At 37.6% G+C, this 19,671-nt stretch overlaps 1 protein-coding gene across 6 annotated transcripts in view; it reads left to right on the forward strand.

The window, feature by feature from the left end:
* LOC118742259 (dynein regulatory complex subunit 6) overlaps positions 1 to 19,671 on the forward strand; it is a 426,783-nt gene that overhangs the window by 53,003 nt on the left and 354,109 nt on the right. For all 6 annotated transcript variants that reach the window (XR_004993352.1, XM_036474198.1, XM_036474197.1 and 3 more), the window contains one exon: positions 16,646 to 17,236. Coding sequence is in view for 5 of the 6 variants with exons in the window: in XM_036474198.1 (XP_036330091.1) it covers positions 16,646 to 17,236 (591 nt within the window). In the remaining variant the exon portion in view is untranslated. The remainder of the gene's footprint in view (positions 1 to 16,645; positions 17,237 to 19,671) is intronic.

Raw genomic sequence — 19,671 nt, forward strand, 5'->3', positions numbered from 1 at the left:
ATAATAGTCCATCGTCGGTATAAAGAGCGAGATAACTTGTTGAATTCAATTGGTTGTAAACAAAAACGCATGTATCAGATTTTGCTTGTTTGAACCCGAAGCTAACTAAAAACTTAGCAATCCTCTTATTCCATTGACGGGACGCTTGCTTCAATCCATACAATCCTTTTCGCAAATGACACACATTACCTTTCTGAAATCCATATGGCTGTTCCATAAAAATGTCTTCATCCAACTCTCCATGCAAAAACGCTGTCTTTACGTCGAATTGGAAAATATCCATATTAAGCGCCGCTGCAATTCCCAGTATTGTCCGCATAGAATCGTACCTAACTACGGGAGAATATATTTCATTATAATCAATACCTTCCTTTTGTGAGTATCCACGAACGACCAAGCGCGCCTTGAATTTATCAATGTCACACTTCGAGTCGTATTTCCGTTTGAATACCCATCGATTTGATATGACATGCATTCCCTTTGTGCTCGCTACCAAAGTCCAAGTTTTATTTTTGTGCAAAGAGTCAAGCTCGTCGTTAATCGCCTCTAACCACCTACCCGCATCATCACCACGCATAGCTTCCTCTAAGTTAAGTGGTTCCAAAGCCGCGACACACAATTCTGCATCAACGAGCTATTATTGTCCTCAGGCTGCTGCTTAGCTGCCCTTCTGGTATTGTATGGGCTTCGAAAAATAGGCATTCTCGGATTTTTGCGAACTGCTTCGACATCACTTCCCGCATCACTATCAGTTTTACGTTTTTCTACAGCAATGTCGTTCGTTTCATTACACTCGTTTTGCTTTTGCTCCGTTATGTAATTCCAACTCTCTTTATTTTCATTAAAAATTACATCTTATTAGCAACTTTCTGTTCGCCAAGTCATATATACGATAAGCTTTGCTGTCATCATTGTATCCAACCATTATGCATTTTAGTGAATTTCGCTCCCACTTCGTTCGCCGTTCTTTCGGTACATGTACGAAAGCTTGGCAGCCAAACACTTTTAAGTGAGCTACTGTGAGCTTCGTTCTAAACCATTTTTCGTAGGGGGTGCAGCCACCAATAACGTCAGATGCAATACGATTTCTTAAATACACCGCGGTATGTGTGGCTTCTGCCCACAATTAAGTTGGTAAGTTTCTTTCGTGCGCATTGCTTTAGCGTGTTCTACCATAGTACGATTTTGTCGTTCAATGAAACCATTTTGTTGAGGCGCCCTTGGAGTAGTCACCTCATGCTTCACACACTGTTTCAACAAGAAATTGTCTATTTCCGCATTGCAGAACTCTAGACCTCCATCTGTTCTCAACCGTTTAACCTTGTGGCCATCTGCTTGAACATCTGCAAAGAACGTCATTAGCTTTGATAAAACATCAGTTTTATTTTTAAGGAAATAAACAAAACAATATCGACTGAAGTCATCCTTGAATAGCATAAAATAATTAGCACCTCCAATTGATGTTTCACTAATTTTTCCACATAAATCTACATGAAATGTTTCTCCTGGTGAACTTGCTCGTTTTGCCCGATTTCGGAAAACTCTTGCGATAATGTTTGCCATATGCACACCCCTCGCAGAACGGTATTTCTTTTGAGAGCCCGGATATTTGAAATCCGTCTACTGTTTTCTTGCACATCATTTCTTTTAATGTTTTGAAGTTCACATGGCCCATACGCCGATGCCAAAGCATGATTGATTCAGTTTTCACTGTGTTTAAAGTTGCGTCCAAGATAGGAACCATGTTCATCTTATATAAACGATTTTCACGCACGCCGTCAACCATAACTCGATCAGATTGCATAAAGCAAACGCGCTTTGCATCCTCTTCGAAAACGACACTCATACCTTTCTCGGTTATTCTGCTAACAGACAAAAAATTCCTATCAAGTTCATGCACCAATAGCACATCTATAATTGTATGAATAAACTTCTCCTGATTCATTGCATACACTTCAATATCTCCGATACCGCAAACGTCCAACCTTCGACCGTCACCAACTTTTACCTGTCATGCATTAGTGGAAAATTCCCGAAAATTCTTTAGTAGCTCCCTCTGGAATGTCATGTGGTCAGTGGCTCCAGAATCCGCGTAAAATATGTTTTTCATTTTACTTTGTGTGGTATTCGTTTGCAAGACAAACAAGTGTGTATTTTCAGCATTCTTTTGTTTGGAGCTATTTGAACCGCTAGATTTCAAACCAGTTTCTCTCTCTAGAGCAAGTGAGTGCTTTTCATTAGATTTGCTATTTTGACTATCAAGTTGCTTTTTAAAGCATTCTCGTGCCCAATGCCCTTCTTTATGGTAAAAATTGTGCAGCTTCCACTACTTTTAGTGCGCATCTTTGGCTTTTTGTTGAAGTTATTCACTGAATATGCAGTCTTTGCCGTGTCATCTTCAACGTGGTGAGCTGAGCGTAAATTCATTAGTGACTCTTCATTTACTAAATGATCGGTTAGTCGTTCGATATTCTGTTCTGCCCGGGGTACTGCATACCCAGCAGTTCTTACATGGTCATATTTAGACGGCAAACTGCTTAAAATTTTTGCAATAACCATAGACGGTTTTTGTTCCATATCCATGTCTTTAAGTCTTTGTGCTAAAGACACAACTCTCGCTACATAGTTAACAATACTCTCATCCAAATCCATTTTGCAGTTTATAAATTTTTCTAACAACACTTGCGCCGACTGCTCAGATTTCTCGGAATGTACGATTTTCAGCTTTGACCACATTTGTGCTGCAGTTGTACACTCCGTTAAGTATTTCAGCTGCTCCAACTCGATACCTCGCATTATAAAGGCTTGTGCCTCCGCATCCTTCTCATCCCAGATACGTGAATTTGCTGCGTAGTGCCGAAAATATATTCCTTCAATATGTTCTCAGTCATGTAAATCTCCATCTGTCGACGCCATAGTTGGTAATTCTGCCCGTTGAAGCGGTGTATTTGATATGCTCTTGACTCAGACATAGTACTCAGAGGCCTTTGAAAATTACTTGATACAAAAATTATAGTATCATCAACAGTATCATTTCCTATTGCAGAATGACCAAACGTTTCGGTGCTTTTATCTTCGCTCATATAACAAAACTCATAAGTGGGGCTCTGGGCACATAACCTGTTGTAATTATACTCGAATAAGAATAATTAATTGAAATATGATTTATTAAGTAAATTCAGATTTGTTACAGAGTTTTACGTGTCGACTTGAACGCAGCAAAAAACGAGAGAGAGAGCGGAAAACGGAAATACAGTTTATGTCAAATATACAGTCCAACAAGCATACATACAGTGACGGGCAAAACTGTAACATGGTGTAACACTTTTTACTTCAGCCATCGCTATCTTTCCATGTTTTAACGACTTTTATACTTTTGTTGTATATAAAAAGAGCTGTTAATACAGTGTTCAGTATCCTTTTGCTTTTTTTAGTTCCTGGATGCGATTTGGCATACCTTATTTGCATCTCTGTAAAAATTCTGGAGGTATATCCTCCCATATATCCTTAGTTTGCTTTCATTGCTCATGTACTCCATTGGACGAACTTGGATACTTAGTAAGCTTTACTTTTAGTTGTTTTCGCGAATTCTCGATGAGATTCATGCCCGCGGATTGTGGAGGTCATTTCAAATTAGCAAATTTTTGCTTTTGTATGCAGCCTTTGCGAACATGTGCAGTGCGTTTTGTGTGATTTTTTAGCAGAAACTCTCATTTTTTCGACTACATCTTGCAAATTTTGTTGAAATATGAACAAATACTGTTCCTTACGCTTAATACGGACTAACAGACCAAGAACATTTTTGAAATGCAACCCCAAGATATTACTGATCGACCACTGATATTCACAGTTTACCCTACATAATACGCATGGGCTTAATTTGGGTCTTTGATCCAATACCATTCCCGGCCATCTGATTGAAAGCGATTAATTTAGTCTTGTCAGACCAGATAGCCTTCAATTGCACCTTAAAAATGTGTGTTTTTATTACATTCTGAAAGACCTAACATATCCCAATAGGCAACGGTCCGGTTTTCGTGCGATGCAGCAAAATGCCGCCACACTCACACATGTATTTGGATCAAATTTGCCTTTTTCTTCTTCTATGATCCTTTGCGCTCAATTTGGCAACTCTTCGCCTCGCTGTCTACTGATTTTCATTAAAGTTTAATACCTTAAGCGCTTCTGAAACAGTGGCTGCATCGCGACTTGCTGCTAAGTTCACAAGTTATCGGACCGTAATATTTTTTGACAGCCTTCCTTTGTCCTTGGGAATGCTTTAGGCTATATTTTTTTCTCAGTTTTAACATTTTCAATTAGCAAACTCCACATTTTTTTCCCACTTTTCCTGCGGTCCCACCTTTCCGCAGTAAATCTATTATTTACATTTATGGTTTTTGATTCTTATATTATTTACTAGCGATCACTTCGTCAATAAATTACAGTACAGAAAAAAGTCATCTGACTTCCAACTAAGGAAAAGATAACTGTAAAATGCAAAACTGAGAGTGAGTGCAAAACTGTAACATTTGCCTTAATTTACATTTTTGTCTGCTGGTTGTATTATTGTTGTTGGATTGACTTCAAATCGTTACGAGAGAGGGAGTATAGGTGTACCAATAAGAATATACAACATTAGTATGAAAGTCGTTAGAACTTGGATAGATAGCGGTGGCTGAAGTAAAAAGTGTTATAACATGTTACAGTTTTGCTCGTCACTGTATGTTACAAAAGATAAATTTAGTACACGTTGTTGCCACACATTTTACTTTACAAAGCGCTATATACTTAACAAATACAACACAACATATTGTCCGGTAACGAAACTGTTTTTCGTATCGATACTGAAGTGTGTTGCGTGTGTATGTACGTACATGCATGCATGATTCGTGTAGGTACAAGTGCTTGATTGTATCAAATTGTTCGAAACGATACAAAACTATGTTGCGTGTATCTTCTTCTTATTTGGCACTACAACCGTTTGTCGGTTTGGGCCGAGACCAAAAAGCTTTTCCAATTGCTTCTCTCCTGCGCGAATTTGCGCCATTTCGTTATCCCGAGCGCAATGCCGTATTAGTTTTGCGGGGATCCCAAATTTGGACATGGCGTCGTACAGGCAGCTCCTCTTCGTGCTATCAAAAGCAGCTTTAAAGTCAACAAAAAGATGGTGTGTGTCGATTTGCTTATCTAGTGTCTTCTCCAGGATTTGACGTGCTGTGAAAATCTGGTCAATGGTGGACTTTCCAGGTCTGAAGCCACACTGATAAGGTCCAATCAGCTGGTTCGTGAACGGCTTCAGTCTTTCACACAGTATCGTCGGCAGGACCTTGTATGCAATATTAAGAAGGCTTATTCCGCGATAACTGGCGCAAACGGCGGGATCTCCCTTCTTGTGGATTGGGCAAAGTACACTGAGATTCCATTCTTCGGGCATGTATTCATCAGACCAAATTCTGCTTAAAAGCTGGTACATACGCCCCACCAACTCTTCGCCACCGGCTTTGAACAGCTCAGCCGGTATACCGTCGGCTCCGGGGGCTTTGTTGTTCTTAAGCCGCTTTATTGCCGTTCTCACCTCGTCTTGGTCCAGTTGAGGGACGTGAGCTTCGTCCCTATACATTGGTTCGGGTTCTAATTCATCAAACGCGCCATCTGTTTCGCCATTTAAAAGCAATGAAAAGTGTTCCCTCCATATCTCAAGTGTACTATGGACAACTGTTACCAGGTTTCCATCTTCATCTTTGCAGGAGCTAGCCCCGGTCTTAAAACCATTTGATTGCTGCCTTATTTTCTGATAGAATTTTCGAGCCGCGTTCCTGTCTGCCTTTCTGCCTCTCTTTTCTTTCTCTTGAAAAGGCGTCTCTCTTCCCTCCTCTTCTCCCGGTAACGCTCAATTGTCGCGCATGTCGCCATTGGCTGAAGGGTAGCTTCGTATGCTGCGTATTTTTCTGCAGCAGCCGCGCGGCACTCTTCGTCGTACCAGTTGTTTCTGCGCGGTTTGTAGTAACCAACAACCTCTTCCGCAGCGGTGCGAAGGGATTGGGATATGGAGTCCCACTGCTCATTTATGTCCAGGCGATGAGGAGTTGCTTGATTAAGCAGGATTGAGAGTCGGTTGCTAAATTTTTCGGCTGTCCATTGTGACTGCAGCTTTGCGATGTCGAACTTTCGTCGCGTTGCCTGCCGCACGTTTTTTATTGCACAGAGGCGCATGCGGACCTTAGCTGCAACAAGGTAGTGATCCGAGTCGATGTTGGCACCTCGGATAGAGCGCACGTCAAGAACGCTCGAAGCGTATCTTCCATCTATCACAACATGATCAATTTGGTTCTTTGTTCTTTGATCAGGGGACACCCAAGTTGCTTTGTGGATCTTTCGATGCTGGTGTCTGGTACTACTGACTACCATGTTCCGTGCCGCGGCGAAGTCGATCAGCCTCTCTCCGTTGTCGGAGGTGTTGTCATGAAGGCTGAAATTTCCGACTGTTGGACCAAATATGCCTTCTTTGCCCACCCTGGCGTTAAAGTCGCCCAGAACGATTTTAATATCGTGGCGGGGGCAGCGCTCATACGCTTCTCCTAGACGCTCATAGAAAAGCTCCTTAGTCTCGTCGTCCTTCTCTTCCGTCGGGGCGTGCACACAAATTAGGCTGATGTTGTTAAATTTCGCCTTTATGCGGATTGTGGCGATTCGCTCACTGATGGGCGTGAACCGGGAGACAAGGTGTCGAAGTCTCCGCCCAACCACAAATCCGACACCAAATTTGTGCGCCGTCTCATGGCAGCTGTAGTAGATGTCGCATGCTGCAAATTTTTTGCAGCCATGCCCCGTCCATCGCATTTCCTGAACTGCGGTGATGTCAGCCTGGTATTTTGTTAGTACATCCAGCAGTTGTATAGAGGCACCTTCCCTATAGAGGGTCCGGACATTCCAGGTGCATATCCGTAATTCATAGTCCTTGTTCCGTTTGCGGGGGTCGTCAACGTGTGCGGATGCAGTTATCCGAGGCTTTTTTGGTCTTTTCATTGGCAATATTTTTTACGTGGCGGGTCCCAAACCCAGCGCACAACCATTGCTGGGGTGGATGGTATTCAACCGGATACACATTTGTATAGCGGGCCGCTTGCTCCAAGACAGACGCCCGCTTGCAGCCGCACCTCCTGGTGAGCAGACGCTGCAGACTTCAGTGAGCCCTTAAACCGAATAAGTCGGAGTGGCCCCACCAAAGCTCCCTCTCTTTCTGCCGTGACCCAAGGCTCCACTCGGGTTGGTTACCGCATCTTGCGCATAGGTTGCTCACGTTGCCCAGAGTGCGCGAACGAGGACGCAAGAGTCGGGATTGAGTATAGCCGTGCGACTGTAACTGCATACCCAGCACAACGACTATACCCCATTGCATATACGACTATACATTGTTGCGTGTATACATATGTAGATATGTACATGTATGTATATGTATGAACGAACATTTCCTTACGCTTCAAGAACCGTTGCGATGATTCTTGTGAGGTACAAGTGCTTGTAGTACCGAATCGTTACTCACATAATAATCTCGTTACTCGCATGTTCCGTATATGCACCATCAACCAAATCGTTACTCACATAATAATCTCGTTACTCGCATGTTCCGTATATGCACCATCAACGTCAATCAATACAACACAACATATTGTGCGGTAACGAAACTGTTTTTCGTATCGATACTGAAGTGTGTTGCGTGTGTATGTACTAAAGAGCTGCGCAAAACCTTCTAAAAGGCACACTTTACTACTATGCAGTACTTCCAAGCGGCGTACTACAGGTAGCGTTAACAGCAACACAAAATATTCTATAGCAAGCTGCGCAACAATACAAACACTTCAACATTCGAAATAGAATTTGCTACAGCGACGATAGCGCTTGAGTTTTGGGGTGAAGCAAATTGTAAAACCAAAAAGAAGGGTTGAAGTAAAATAGCGGCAAATCATAGCAAGACAACCGAGTGCACAAGAACATTTGCATGTATGTATAGCAACTCATTACCAATTGTTAGCGCAAGCCACGCAGTTCGCAGTCAACGTCAAGACCGTAATTAATAAAAATGCTTATTTTGAAACTGTGTTTTTTTTTGTAAATACATACATATATATATAATATATGTACATATATGTAGGAGCAGGCAAAATCGCAGATTCTTAGCCAAAAACAAGACAAACAAGTAAGAAAGTCTAAGTTCGGGCGGAGCCGAACATTAAATACCCGGCGCAAGTATTAAATATGTTTTTTCACCTTTCCGAAACCTTCCGCTAGATGGTAAGCCGGGGTGTATCAATTTTGAGTAAATTAGCGTCCTTCAATTTCGAAATATTGAAGTTTCAAGCATTTCTGAAATTTACCGTTATATGAGAAGCGGCCGTTATTTTAGTCCGATTTCAATAATTTTCAACGTTTTGCTTATATGTGGCAAGCACAATAACCACACCGAGTTTGGTACAAATTGGTAGAACGGTTACCGATATACATATATGTGATCATAAGTGGGCGGTGCCATGCCCATTTTCCAAAATTTTACCATAGACGTATTTCTTGGTAAAGAATTGTTGCAAGTATCAATTTTGAATAAATTAGCTTCAATATTTACTGATTTATCGAAGATTTTGTATTTCTCTAAATTACCGTTATATGGGATGTGGGCGTGGTTATTGTCCGATTTTAAAAAGTTTCGGCCATTTGGTATGCTGTACCAGGGCCAACAACTGTGCCAAGTTTGGAAGAAATTGGTGCAGCGGTTACGAAGATATACACATGTAACCATAAGTGGGCGTGGCTACGCCCATTTTCCAAAAATTTATAATATTCTTATTTTTCGTCGAAAAATTATTGTAAATATCAATTTTGAGCGAATAATCTCCAGTAGTTACTAAAATATCGTAGTTTTCGTATTTCTGAAAATTACCGTTATATGGGAAGTAGGCGTGGTTATTGAGCGATTTTAAAAATTTTCGGCCATTTAGTATGTTGTGCGAAGGCCAACAACTGTGCCAAGTTTGGAAGAAATTGGTGCAGCGGTTACCAAGATATACGCATATAACCATAAGTGGGCGTGGCTACGCCCATTTTCCAAAAATTTGTAATATTCTTATTTTTCGTCTAAAACTTATTATAAATATCAATTTTGAGTGAATTATCTTTAGTAGTTACTAAAATATCGCAGTTTTCGTATTTCTGGAAATTACCGTTATATGGGAAGTGGGCGTGGTTAAAGTCCGATTTCGCCCATTTTCAATACCAACCTACCTTGGATTAAGGGAAACCTACATACCAAATTTCGTTAAGATATCTCAATTTTTGCTCGAGTTATCGTGTACACGGACAGACGGACAGACGGACAGACGGACAGACGGACAGACGGACAGACGGACGGACAGACAGACATGGCTTAATCGATTTCTTTTTTCATCCTGATCATTTATGTATACATTTGTCTATATCTATCTCGATTCGTTTTGGCTGTTACAAACAACCGTTATGTGAACAAAATTAATATACCCTTGTGCACAAGTGCGCTCGGGTATAAAAAAAGCGTGGTAAAAAGGAAACATATCACACTTCATTTAGGTAAGCACGCCATAACACTTCTGCACTTTTGTTTTTGTAAAACACTTTAGTATAGGAAGTGCGCGGTCCCATATGTATGTACATACATACATCCATATACATATACATTTGGGTATGCACTTATGCAAAGCAAGAATTCGCTGTCGCCGCTACTTCCACTGAGCGATGCGCGCACTTCCATTTGAAAAATTTTAGCATCGCATTTGTTCTACTTCAATTTTCTTCTGCTTCAGTTTGGTTCTACTTCAGCTTTGTTCTGTTGTTCTTTTTCCTATCGTGCGGCGTTCGTTCGTATGACAAAACCTTTCGTGAGTGTTGCAGTTGCTTTGTTATGGGAGTGAAGGAGAGGTACAGTGCTTAAAATGAGAGCCGATGGCTTGCAAGCGATTTATGTAGTGCTTGTGCAGCTGTTTAGTATGTACGTACATGCATGCATGATTCGTGTGAGGTACAAGCAGGGATGGAATTTCAAAATTTCAAAATGTGCCTAATGGTCTTCAAAAATTGTGCCGAAAAGAATATGAAAGTGCCACAAAATTAAATTTCTTTTACAATAATTATTATTCTTAATATAAAAATTATTACAGTAAATCACTTTTATGAGGGATTCTTTATAAGCGGCATACACGGTGCGTCTGAATCGCGAGTCGGTTTGAATGTGTTAAGTAAAAATAAATATGTGTTAGTTACACCGACATGACTTTGGTATGACTCTGAATGACTCAACTGTGTAGTCGAAAGGCGAGTGAACAGGTACACAGTTGACTCGCGAGTCAGACGCACCGTCTATGTTGCCTATTAGACATAAAACATAAATTCATAGTAAAATTACACAGAATTCCAATTACGGAAAGGAAATATACGGAAGTACAGCAATTCTGACATTCTTACACTCATATGTATGTACCTATTTGCGAAGTAATGGCAGTAAGACATTTTGACTAGTTTCGCCTATTATTTTCATTGTTTATTTTTTAATTGATTTTAAATAAAAGTCTAATTCATAATTTAATAAACACAATAAACGTACACAAATCGGCATTTCAAACTTTGTACAAAAATTATAAAAACTCAGCAGGTGTTTGCAACAAAATACTTTAAATTCAGAATTTTTAGGGAGACTCCAAGTTTTCGATGTTATGCATTTTTTCCATATAAAGTGCATATTGCAGAAACTGCCACTTTCATTTAATAAACTATAAAACTGCGAACTTAGACTCTTTCCAAAAATTCTTAATTAAAAGCTTGTTGTGGCGAAAACTTACTTTTCGTACTACATATTTTTATTTTAATTTGTAAGTGCTTTTAATTTTCACTTTTTGTAATTTTTTAATCTATAATGTATGTAATTTTTTGTTATATATTGGCATTTTATGCTAAACTTCTATATTTTATGATTGTGCCAAAACAGGAAGAATTGTACCAAAAGTGCCTCTGAGAATGTAAGGGCCAAAAATGGCACTATTGTGCCTACTTTTCCATCACTAGGTAGAAGTGCTTGATTGTATCAAATTGTTCGAATCGATACAAAAAAATGTTGCGTGTATACATACATATGTATATACATATGTACATATGTACGAACGAACATTTCCTTACGCCGCAAGATTCGTTTCGTTACTCAGATAATAGTCTCGTTACTCGCATGTTCCGTATATGCACCATCAACGAGAATCAATACAACACAACATATTGTGCGGTAACGAAACTGTTTTTCGTATCGATACTAAAGTGTGTTGCCTGTATATGTACGTACATGCATGCATGATTCCTGTGAGGTACAAGTGCTTGATTGCGGCTCCATTTCTTTATTCATTCTGAACGTTTGGAATAAATTTTTTTGTTTATTTATTCTTTAGAACGTTCCTGATGATATGTTGACGTATATTTCAAGCGCATTATGTTTATTCTGGCTGTGAAATGGGATTATCCGGAATGTATAAAGAAACGCAGCCTGTATCAAATTGTTCGAATCGATACAAAAATATGTTGCGTGTATACATATGTATATATGTATGTACATGTATGCACGATTGAGAGAATACAAAGGTTGCGCCGATCTCGGACCGCTATTCCTCTCTTAACGAATTTGACAGAATCGTTGTTTGCATGACGTCACACTTGTGCAACTTGTTTACGTTTTCCTTGCAACATTTTTTCTTCTTCCATTCTTGCTCACGTTTTGGCATTTCTCTCTCGCAATTGCACCAGTGTGACGTCACACAAAAGTTATTCTCAAAAATCCTCTCTGATCGGCGCAATCTTGTATTCTATCAATATTGACATGTATGCATATGGAAGAACGAACATTTCCTTACGCTGCAAGATTTGCTGCGATGATTCTTGTGAGGTACAAGTGCTTGTATTAAATGTAAAGAGTAAAGTAACGATACGAAAGATACGGGTGTTGATTGGATTAGTAACGAATACATACGGGTATCCGAAATTTCGTTACTTTTACAGCTCTAACGGCTAATACCACCTTGTTAAATGCGCCTTGGATTTATTGTTAATTGGCTGGCCAAATTAAAATAAGAATAAAAGAAAAAGGTTGTAGTTAAAATATATATAAATTTATTTAAAAAAGGTTTAATCTAAAGTTCCAAATGAAATTATGTTGTTTTCAGCTCAAGGAAAATATTTGAAGTCAGTAAATTTTCTTTTTGATTTACAAACAGCAAAAATCACTTAATTCTAAAATTTCATAATTACAAAGTTAAAAATGAACAAAGTGCAATAAAACTATAAACCCTACAATACTCCCCTTCTATTAATGTTATATAAATTAAAAGTAACTCGTTTCTTGTTTGAGGCTATGTTATTCATTATATTAGTGTTTGTTTCAGGTGTTAGTTCTGTTTCAATGATTGCTGGTTTTAGTCTGTCTATCGGAATTGTTTTAACCTCATTATCCACTTCAAGTTTGAAATATTTTTTGTTTTTTTTTCCACAACCTTATAAGGTCCTTCGTATGGTTGTTGCAATGATCTTTTATTAATAACACGCATAAAAACAAATTTACAAGTCTCCAAATCCTTTGGTATATATACACCAGTATCAGAATTTTGATTATGCTTTAAATTTGAGTTAACATTTTTAAAATGTTCCCGTAAATTACCTAAAACTTCAGTTGGAGAAAAATTTTCTTCAGATGGAACCACAAGTTCACCAGGCATAAATTTTGCCCAAAAACCATCTCAGATGGTATGGCTGAAATACATTCTTTATACATACATCGATAGTAAACCAAGAAGTGTTATCGGTAGCTCATCATACCAATTGTAGGTTATATTTCTAGCCATTATCGTAGCTTTCAACTGCCTATGAAATCGTTCTACCAGAGTGACCGATAAAATTCAGAGGGTTTACGATCAACCATCTCTGAATCTGAGAAAATTGTATCTAATTTTTTATTTTCGCTTAAAGAATGCCTTTCAATTCTTTCTTTAGTTCTGAAAACTTGTTGTTATGCGGAGGATTTTGAATGACATCTAATATCATAACTATGACTTCTTGCGGAAGCGCTGTGATTGTGTGTTCATATTTTGTAGTATCTTGTGTAATGTTTTTCATGTTAAATTGTATTTCTCTATGTACAAACCAAGCTTCTGGACAACTTGTCCAACTTGTTGTGGAAACTTGACTGAGGTTGCATACACCTCATTTTTATTTTGACTAGCATAAGGATTTGCCAACTCCTCTTGCAAAGAGTTGTTTTGCAAATCTATAAGCGAGTCATTTAAATTATTAGTCCGTGTAGATGTTTGTGTATCATGTGGGGGTGAACGAAACATGATAACTTTACACAAATAATCTCTATAAGGAGTGTTTACAACTGATCTGAAACAAATTTAAATATACGGTATAATGAAAATATAGTATATGTTTTAATTTAAAGGGGAAAACAACTTTCAAAGATATTAGACAAAAAGATACAGCTCACCACTGTGTACTGAAATTGCTGCTATTAACAGCGAGCGGACGTTGCTTACTGCTGCGGCTGCTTTGTAAGTTCCTTTGGTTACTGTGCCAGTTGCTGCCGCCACTTTCGCTACTCAAATGCTTTGTCTTCGTCGGCTGATAGTGATATTAATGATGTGGGGTGGTGCAATAGCAAGCTGTGATGGTAATTGTGGAAATTCTCCTAGCTGATGGCGAGTCGGCGTGGTCGGAAAGAAGTTGGACTGTGTCTTGTTGCAATAGCCAAAGAAGCCATCGGCAGTAGGTTATGCAGCAGCAGCAGTAGATGTCGTAGGTTCTTAGGCCGGTGAGCTCGATTGCGTTGGCTGTGATGAGGACAGTGAGAAAATCAGTTATTGCACATGTTGTGGTTGATGATTGAAGCTGTTGAGAGTGATAGTTTTGTTGCAGTTTCAACGGTTGAACTCCTTGCAACAGTAGGATGGAATTTCACAAGCTGATACGATAATCCTGTTAGCACACGGGTAACTGCTGGCTTTTTGGTGACATGGTAGGGAAGAAAACCGACTTCTTAGCGATTGCGAATATAGTTTTTTTTTTAAATAAACTGCTGAAAAAGGTTTAATCTAAAGTTCCAAACGAAAATATGTTGTTTTCAGCTCAAGAAAAATATTTAAAGTCAGTAATTTTTCTTTTTGATTTACAAACAGCAAACATCACTTAATTCTAAAATTTTATAATTACAAAGTTAAAAATGAACAAAGTGCAATAAAGCTATAAACCCTACATATAGTTAGTGTAATTCTTGGTTTTGTACTACTGCAGTAACCTTATTTGGGATTTTTATATTTTTAATAAAAAAAGCCCCTATTATGAGTTGCATTCGATCTTCGACTGTGGTCGAAAGTGCCGATCGAACGAATTTTTATTTGGCATTATGGCGCTCATTCGATCAAGAATAGCGCTTGCCGCCAAAAAGTAAGAAAACAAATGTAAAATCATACACTTCACAATTTTCTAACACTTCGCTACACCAACGAAAGCAAAATTCTGTTCGACAAAAAATTCGATACTCAACGAAAATTTCGAATGCAACTCATAATAAGGGCTACAATTTTTTTTAACGGCAACAAAATATTCAACAAACAACATAAACACTGGGCCCGAATCACGGCATCCAGGATCGAATGAAACACGATTCGAGTCGAATGAAATAAAATGACAGCTATACTCTCTGAAACACATTTTGATTTGAAAAATCGAGCTCACTACTAAATGCCGTAACCTCAAAAAAATTTTCGACTCGAATTTGATTCCATCGCGGATGTCGTAATTCAGGTCCTGTATTAATTCAAAAAAGGGCTCAAACAATTCAATTCAATGGAATCTCCACTTAAAATTTTTTTTACTTAAATTATATTTGAAATGCTTGAAGTTTACAGACCATTCGTTTCTCATCCTCAACAAAAGACGTGTTGCAAACGTATAATAATTATATAAACAGCTGATAGAGATGCAAATTGCACTTTTAAATTTGTTAAGGTCAGAGTTAACTTTTCATTTTTATTTTGAGTGTGTTCGATGACAAAATATGCATACATACACTGCGTTCATTTAAATTTCTTTGATTTGTTTCCGGAAAATATTGGTGGGTTTTTAGCCTATGTTGGTAAAAATGGTAGAAATTAAAATACAGCTAAAAAGTTGGTAGATCTACCAATAAAGTGGTGAAGTCCGTGTACTGGATGTAAGTAATGTCAACACTAACAGCCGGTGCGAACAGCCAGCAGCCCACAATCCCAAAACTCGTTTTAAAAGTGTTTTCGTTGTCGGTCAGAACATGGTATAAGCCCTCGATATTCATACATATTATAGATACGTACATACAGTGGTGGAAAAATAAATAGGGACGCGACAATTTAACAAGTTTTGCCCATTTTTCTTTTGTTTATTTAATATTTATAATTTTTCTATAAAAGTATAGCTCATTATCTAACAAAAACCATATTAATTCATATTTCAAACTTAGTGAAAAATTATAATAATTCTGCAAAGTTGCATGTTAATTTTCTACTTTTTGATCAGATTTTTCAGTTTTTTTTGGTATGCAATTTTATATATATATATATATATCAATATTAAACAAACAAAAGAAAAATAGGCTAAACTTGTTAAAATGTCGCGTGTCGCGTCCCTATTTATTTTTCCAACACTGTACATACACTCAGAAAAATATTCCTTGATGCTAAGAAAAAAGTATATTATTCTAAGGAAATATTAATATATATATATATAATATAATTAATATGAGTAAACGATTTGACTCAGTTTAAGGAAAACACAATTCCTTAGTTTTCAGTACTATTTTTTTCTAAGGAAAAATTAACTTGCCATGAAAGGAATAAGCTCTGGAGTGCTAGTCGAAAGATGCAAGGTTCGAGTCCCAGAACAGGCTATTTTTTTAAATATTTTTTTTTTTTTTTATTGTAATTTTTAAAATTGTATTAAAAAAAAAAGTCTCATCTATTATTTATGGTATTTGAGAATTTAGGTTTTTCCATATATGAAATTACTTTTACAATTTGTAATTGATATTTAAATCAAAATAATTGACTTACCTTACTCTAACCACCTCCAAGCGGACTCGAACCTGCGATCTCAGAAACGGAACCAGTAGCCTTCACGCGACGTCGCAGCTGACATTTGCAAGGAAAGCAATTATCTTCGTCTTAACAGCACTGGCAAAATTATTACTTATATTGAGTAAATTTACTTCCTCAAATTTTTAGCATGGACTTGAATTAAGGAAAAACTTCTCGAACTCAGTAAATTTCTCGTAATATTAAGGAAAAACAGTAACAGTAAATAGGGAAACTGGTTTCTGTTTTAAGGAAATTCTTTTTTTCTGAGTGTATGTAAATACTGTGTCAAAATTACAATCGCATTTAATTTTTTATTTAAAGATCACGGATGCAGCTTTGGCTGGTATTAATATTACTCAGTTAGAAGGAAAAAAACAGTAACTCTAAAATAGGGAAACTGGTTTCTTGTTTTAAGTAAATTCTTTTTTCTGAGTGTATGTAAATACTGGCCGAAATTACAATCGCAATTAATTTTTTATTTAAAGATCACGGATGCAGCTTTTACTGGTATTAATATTACACAGTTAGTTCGTGCGCCCAACTTACGCAACTCGCTTGATGGGATTCAGTCGTATTCAAATCTGGAAAATCGTGATTGCTTAAATAAATCCAATCAATTGTTTAAGATCTCATTGCGAAGCAAAGCGGAAGAGGAAATTGTTCGTGACGCCAATAGAAAAAAAGCGATGTTCGAAGCTTATGAGCTAAACTTGATTGAAGAATGTAGTACCGATGGCTATAATTTAAAGCATTTAAAAGGTCTCAAATCTTTAAACTTGAGTAGCTGCAATAAAATATCAGATGTGTCTTTAAAATATGGCATACAATTTCTTGAGTTGCGCCATTTATCGCTTTCTAATTGCCAACAAATTTCGCTTATTGGCGTTCAACAAATGGTGAAGGATTGTCCTTCCATAGAAATTCTTGATTTGTCGGACTGCGAAAGTATTAATGATAAAGCTATACAAATAATAACAAAAGCACTGACCAGACTCCGGATTCTACACATAAGTGGATGCAGCCAGTTAACTGATCACAGTTTGGACGCTATCTTAGTGAATTGCAAAAATTTACAGGTACTCATTTTATTTTGGTACATGTATATTTAATAATATCGACCCCTTTGCGCGAAATTATCGTGTGTGTCAATTATTGAGATTTACTTTTTGAAGCAAATTTGTTGTACACCCCACAACGCATCACTTAAAAAAATATTGTATCTGAAATCTCCAAAGTTACGCCAAAAATTGCCAGTATATTTTATAGAATGTTCCAATGCATTTCTTCTTGTTGGTATTTACTATTTCGTTTTTATTGCGAAACGGATTGCTCGCTTTATGTAGCCTTTTCGTCCCATGCCTCTATTCGCTTTACCGTGACTTATACGAAGATAGAAATTTTAAAGTTTTTGGATTCATATTTTTGAGATAAGCAGTTTAAGGGCAAGTTTTTCAGTGCACGGCCGTAGTTTAAACTCAGTGTATCTGGCTGGTTTAAACTAAGATCAGCCAATCAAATGTCAGCCAGCTGCTCAATTTAAACTCAGTTTACTTAATCTAAGTTTAAACTGGCACTGAAAAACTGGCAGTTAAGCGCTGGTCTCCAATGCAATCTCCATCATAGCTGTTAAAAATGATCGAAAAATATACATAAAAAAGGTTGATTTTGGTCAAAAATAAAAATCACAAAATAAATTTGACTGAAAAAAATTAAAAAATTTTTGATGTTGCAATAATCTTAAAAAAATCTTGGTATATAACGGTTATTTTCGGTCCCTAATATTTATATTATATAAATATAAATTTATATATGTACATGTAATATATGGATGTATATTTATATACATTTCTATTTATATTTACATATATTGCATAAATTATTTTTCCAAATGGCAACTTCTACCGTCAGAATTTAAAAAAACTTCTAAAAATGGCTTACTACCCATGCCCCGTGATGTGCTCACTTCAATGGTTCAAAGTAAACTGGTAGGACGAAATGGGTCGAACAAATCAGAAGAATAATAAAGTTTCAGTTGTGGAGCCAGGAATATGGAATTGCTCTTTCACAGTTACACGTTTTCTTTTAATGTCGAACCTTTTTTCCAAGCTTTCTTATACATACCTATCTACTATCAAACAACCAAAATTTGCTTTAATGAACGCAAAGTCTGTTCTGATTTTTTCAAGCTCTAGCAGTTTTTTTACTTGGCATATACATAGCTTCTGCAGATCCAGCGTTCAGTGTACATTGTGCACAAGGGTATTATAACTTTGCTCACATAACGGTTGCTTGTAACAGTCTAGAGGAATCGAGTTAGATATATAGAATATATGTATGTATAAAAAATTATCAGGATGAAAAAATAGAAATTGAAAAACTTAGTACGTGTACTTATTTTGAGCAAAGGACGGATTGAAAATGGGCATATCAAACGGGTAAAATTTTTTAAAATCGGACAAAAACTCGCCCAGATCCCATATAACGGCAACATAGAAAAACACGAAATATTCGATAAATCAGTAAATACTGAAGCGAATTGATGCTTACAATTAAACTTTAGCAAGAAATACGTTTATAGAAAGTTTTTGAAAAATAGGCGCGGCTGTTTTGCGTTGCATTTTTATGATTCTCCCTAGTTATGAATAAAAATATATGTATATTTTTTTAAAACAAACCTCTCTTTACAGGTCTATTCTGCGCTGGTAACAAACATTTTGTAACCTGACAATAAAGTTTTTACCGCCGAAGTTTTCCGGTTGATTTAATCTTATTTCTATTTTTGCCGCCCAGCGGCAACGGCACTTTGTTGATTTAGTGTTGATTGTAGTCTCTTCTTCTTTATTGGCGTTGTAACCGCCTAAGCGATTTTGACCGAGTCCAAAACAGCACGCCAGTCGTTTCTCTTCTGTGCCAACTGACGCCAATTGGAAATGCCAAGTGAATCCAAGTACTCCACCTGGTCTTTCCAACGCAGGCGAGGCCTTCCTCTTCCACTGTTACGAGCATCGCGACCCACGTTGAATGCTTTCAGAGCGGGAGCGCTTCTGTCCATTCGAACGACATAACCTAATTTAATTTAATTCGCCGCACTACGTCTCTGCCGTTGTAAAGCTCATATAGCTCATCGTTCAATCGTCTGCGGTATTCGCCATCGTTAACGCGCAAAGGCCCATAAATCTTGCGCAGAATATTTATCTCGAAATCTTCAAGAGTCGCTTCATCAGATATTTTCATTGTACATGCCTCCGCGCCATACACCAGCACAGGCTTGATAAGTGACTTATAGAGTGTGATTTTTGTACGACGAGAGAGGACTTTGCTTCTCAATTGCCTACTCGGTCCAAAGTAGCACTTGTTGGTAGGAGAGATTCTCCGTTGGATTTCAAGGATGACATTATTATTGGTGCTAATTTTGGTTCCCGAATAAACGAAATCGTCTACTTTTTCAAAGTTGTAACTGACAATACTGACGTGGGTGCCAAGACCCGTATGCTCTTGCCGTTTGTGTGAT

The sequence above is a fragment of the Rhagoletis pomonella genome, unplaced genomic scaffold, assembly GCF_013731165.1.
Source record: "Rhagoletis pomonella isolate Grant_MI unplaced genomic scaffold, Rhpom_1.0 Rhpom_scaffold_00007, whole genome shotgun sequence".
Lineage (NCBI taxonomy): Eukaryota > Metazoa > Arthropoda > Insecta > Diptera > Tephritidae > Rhagoletis > Rhagoletis pomonella.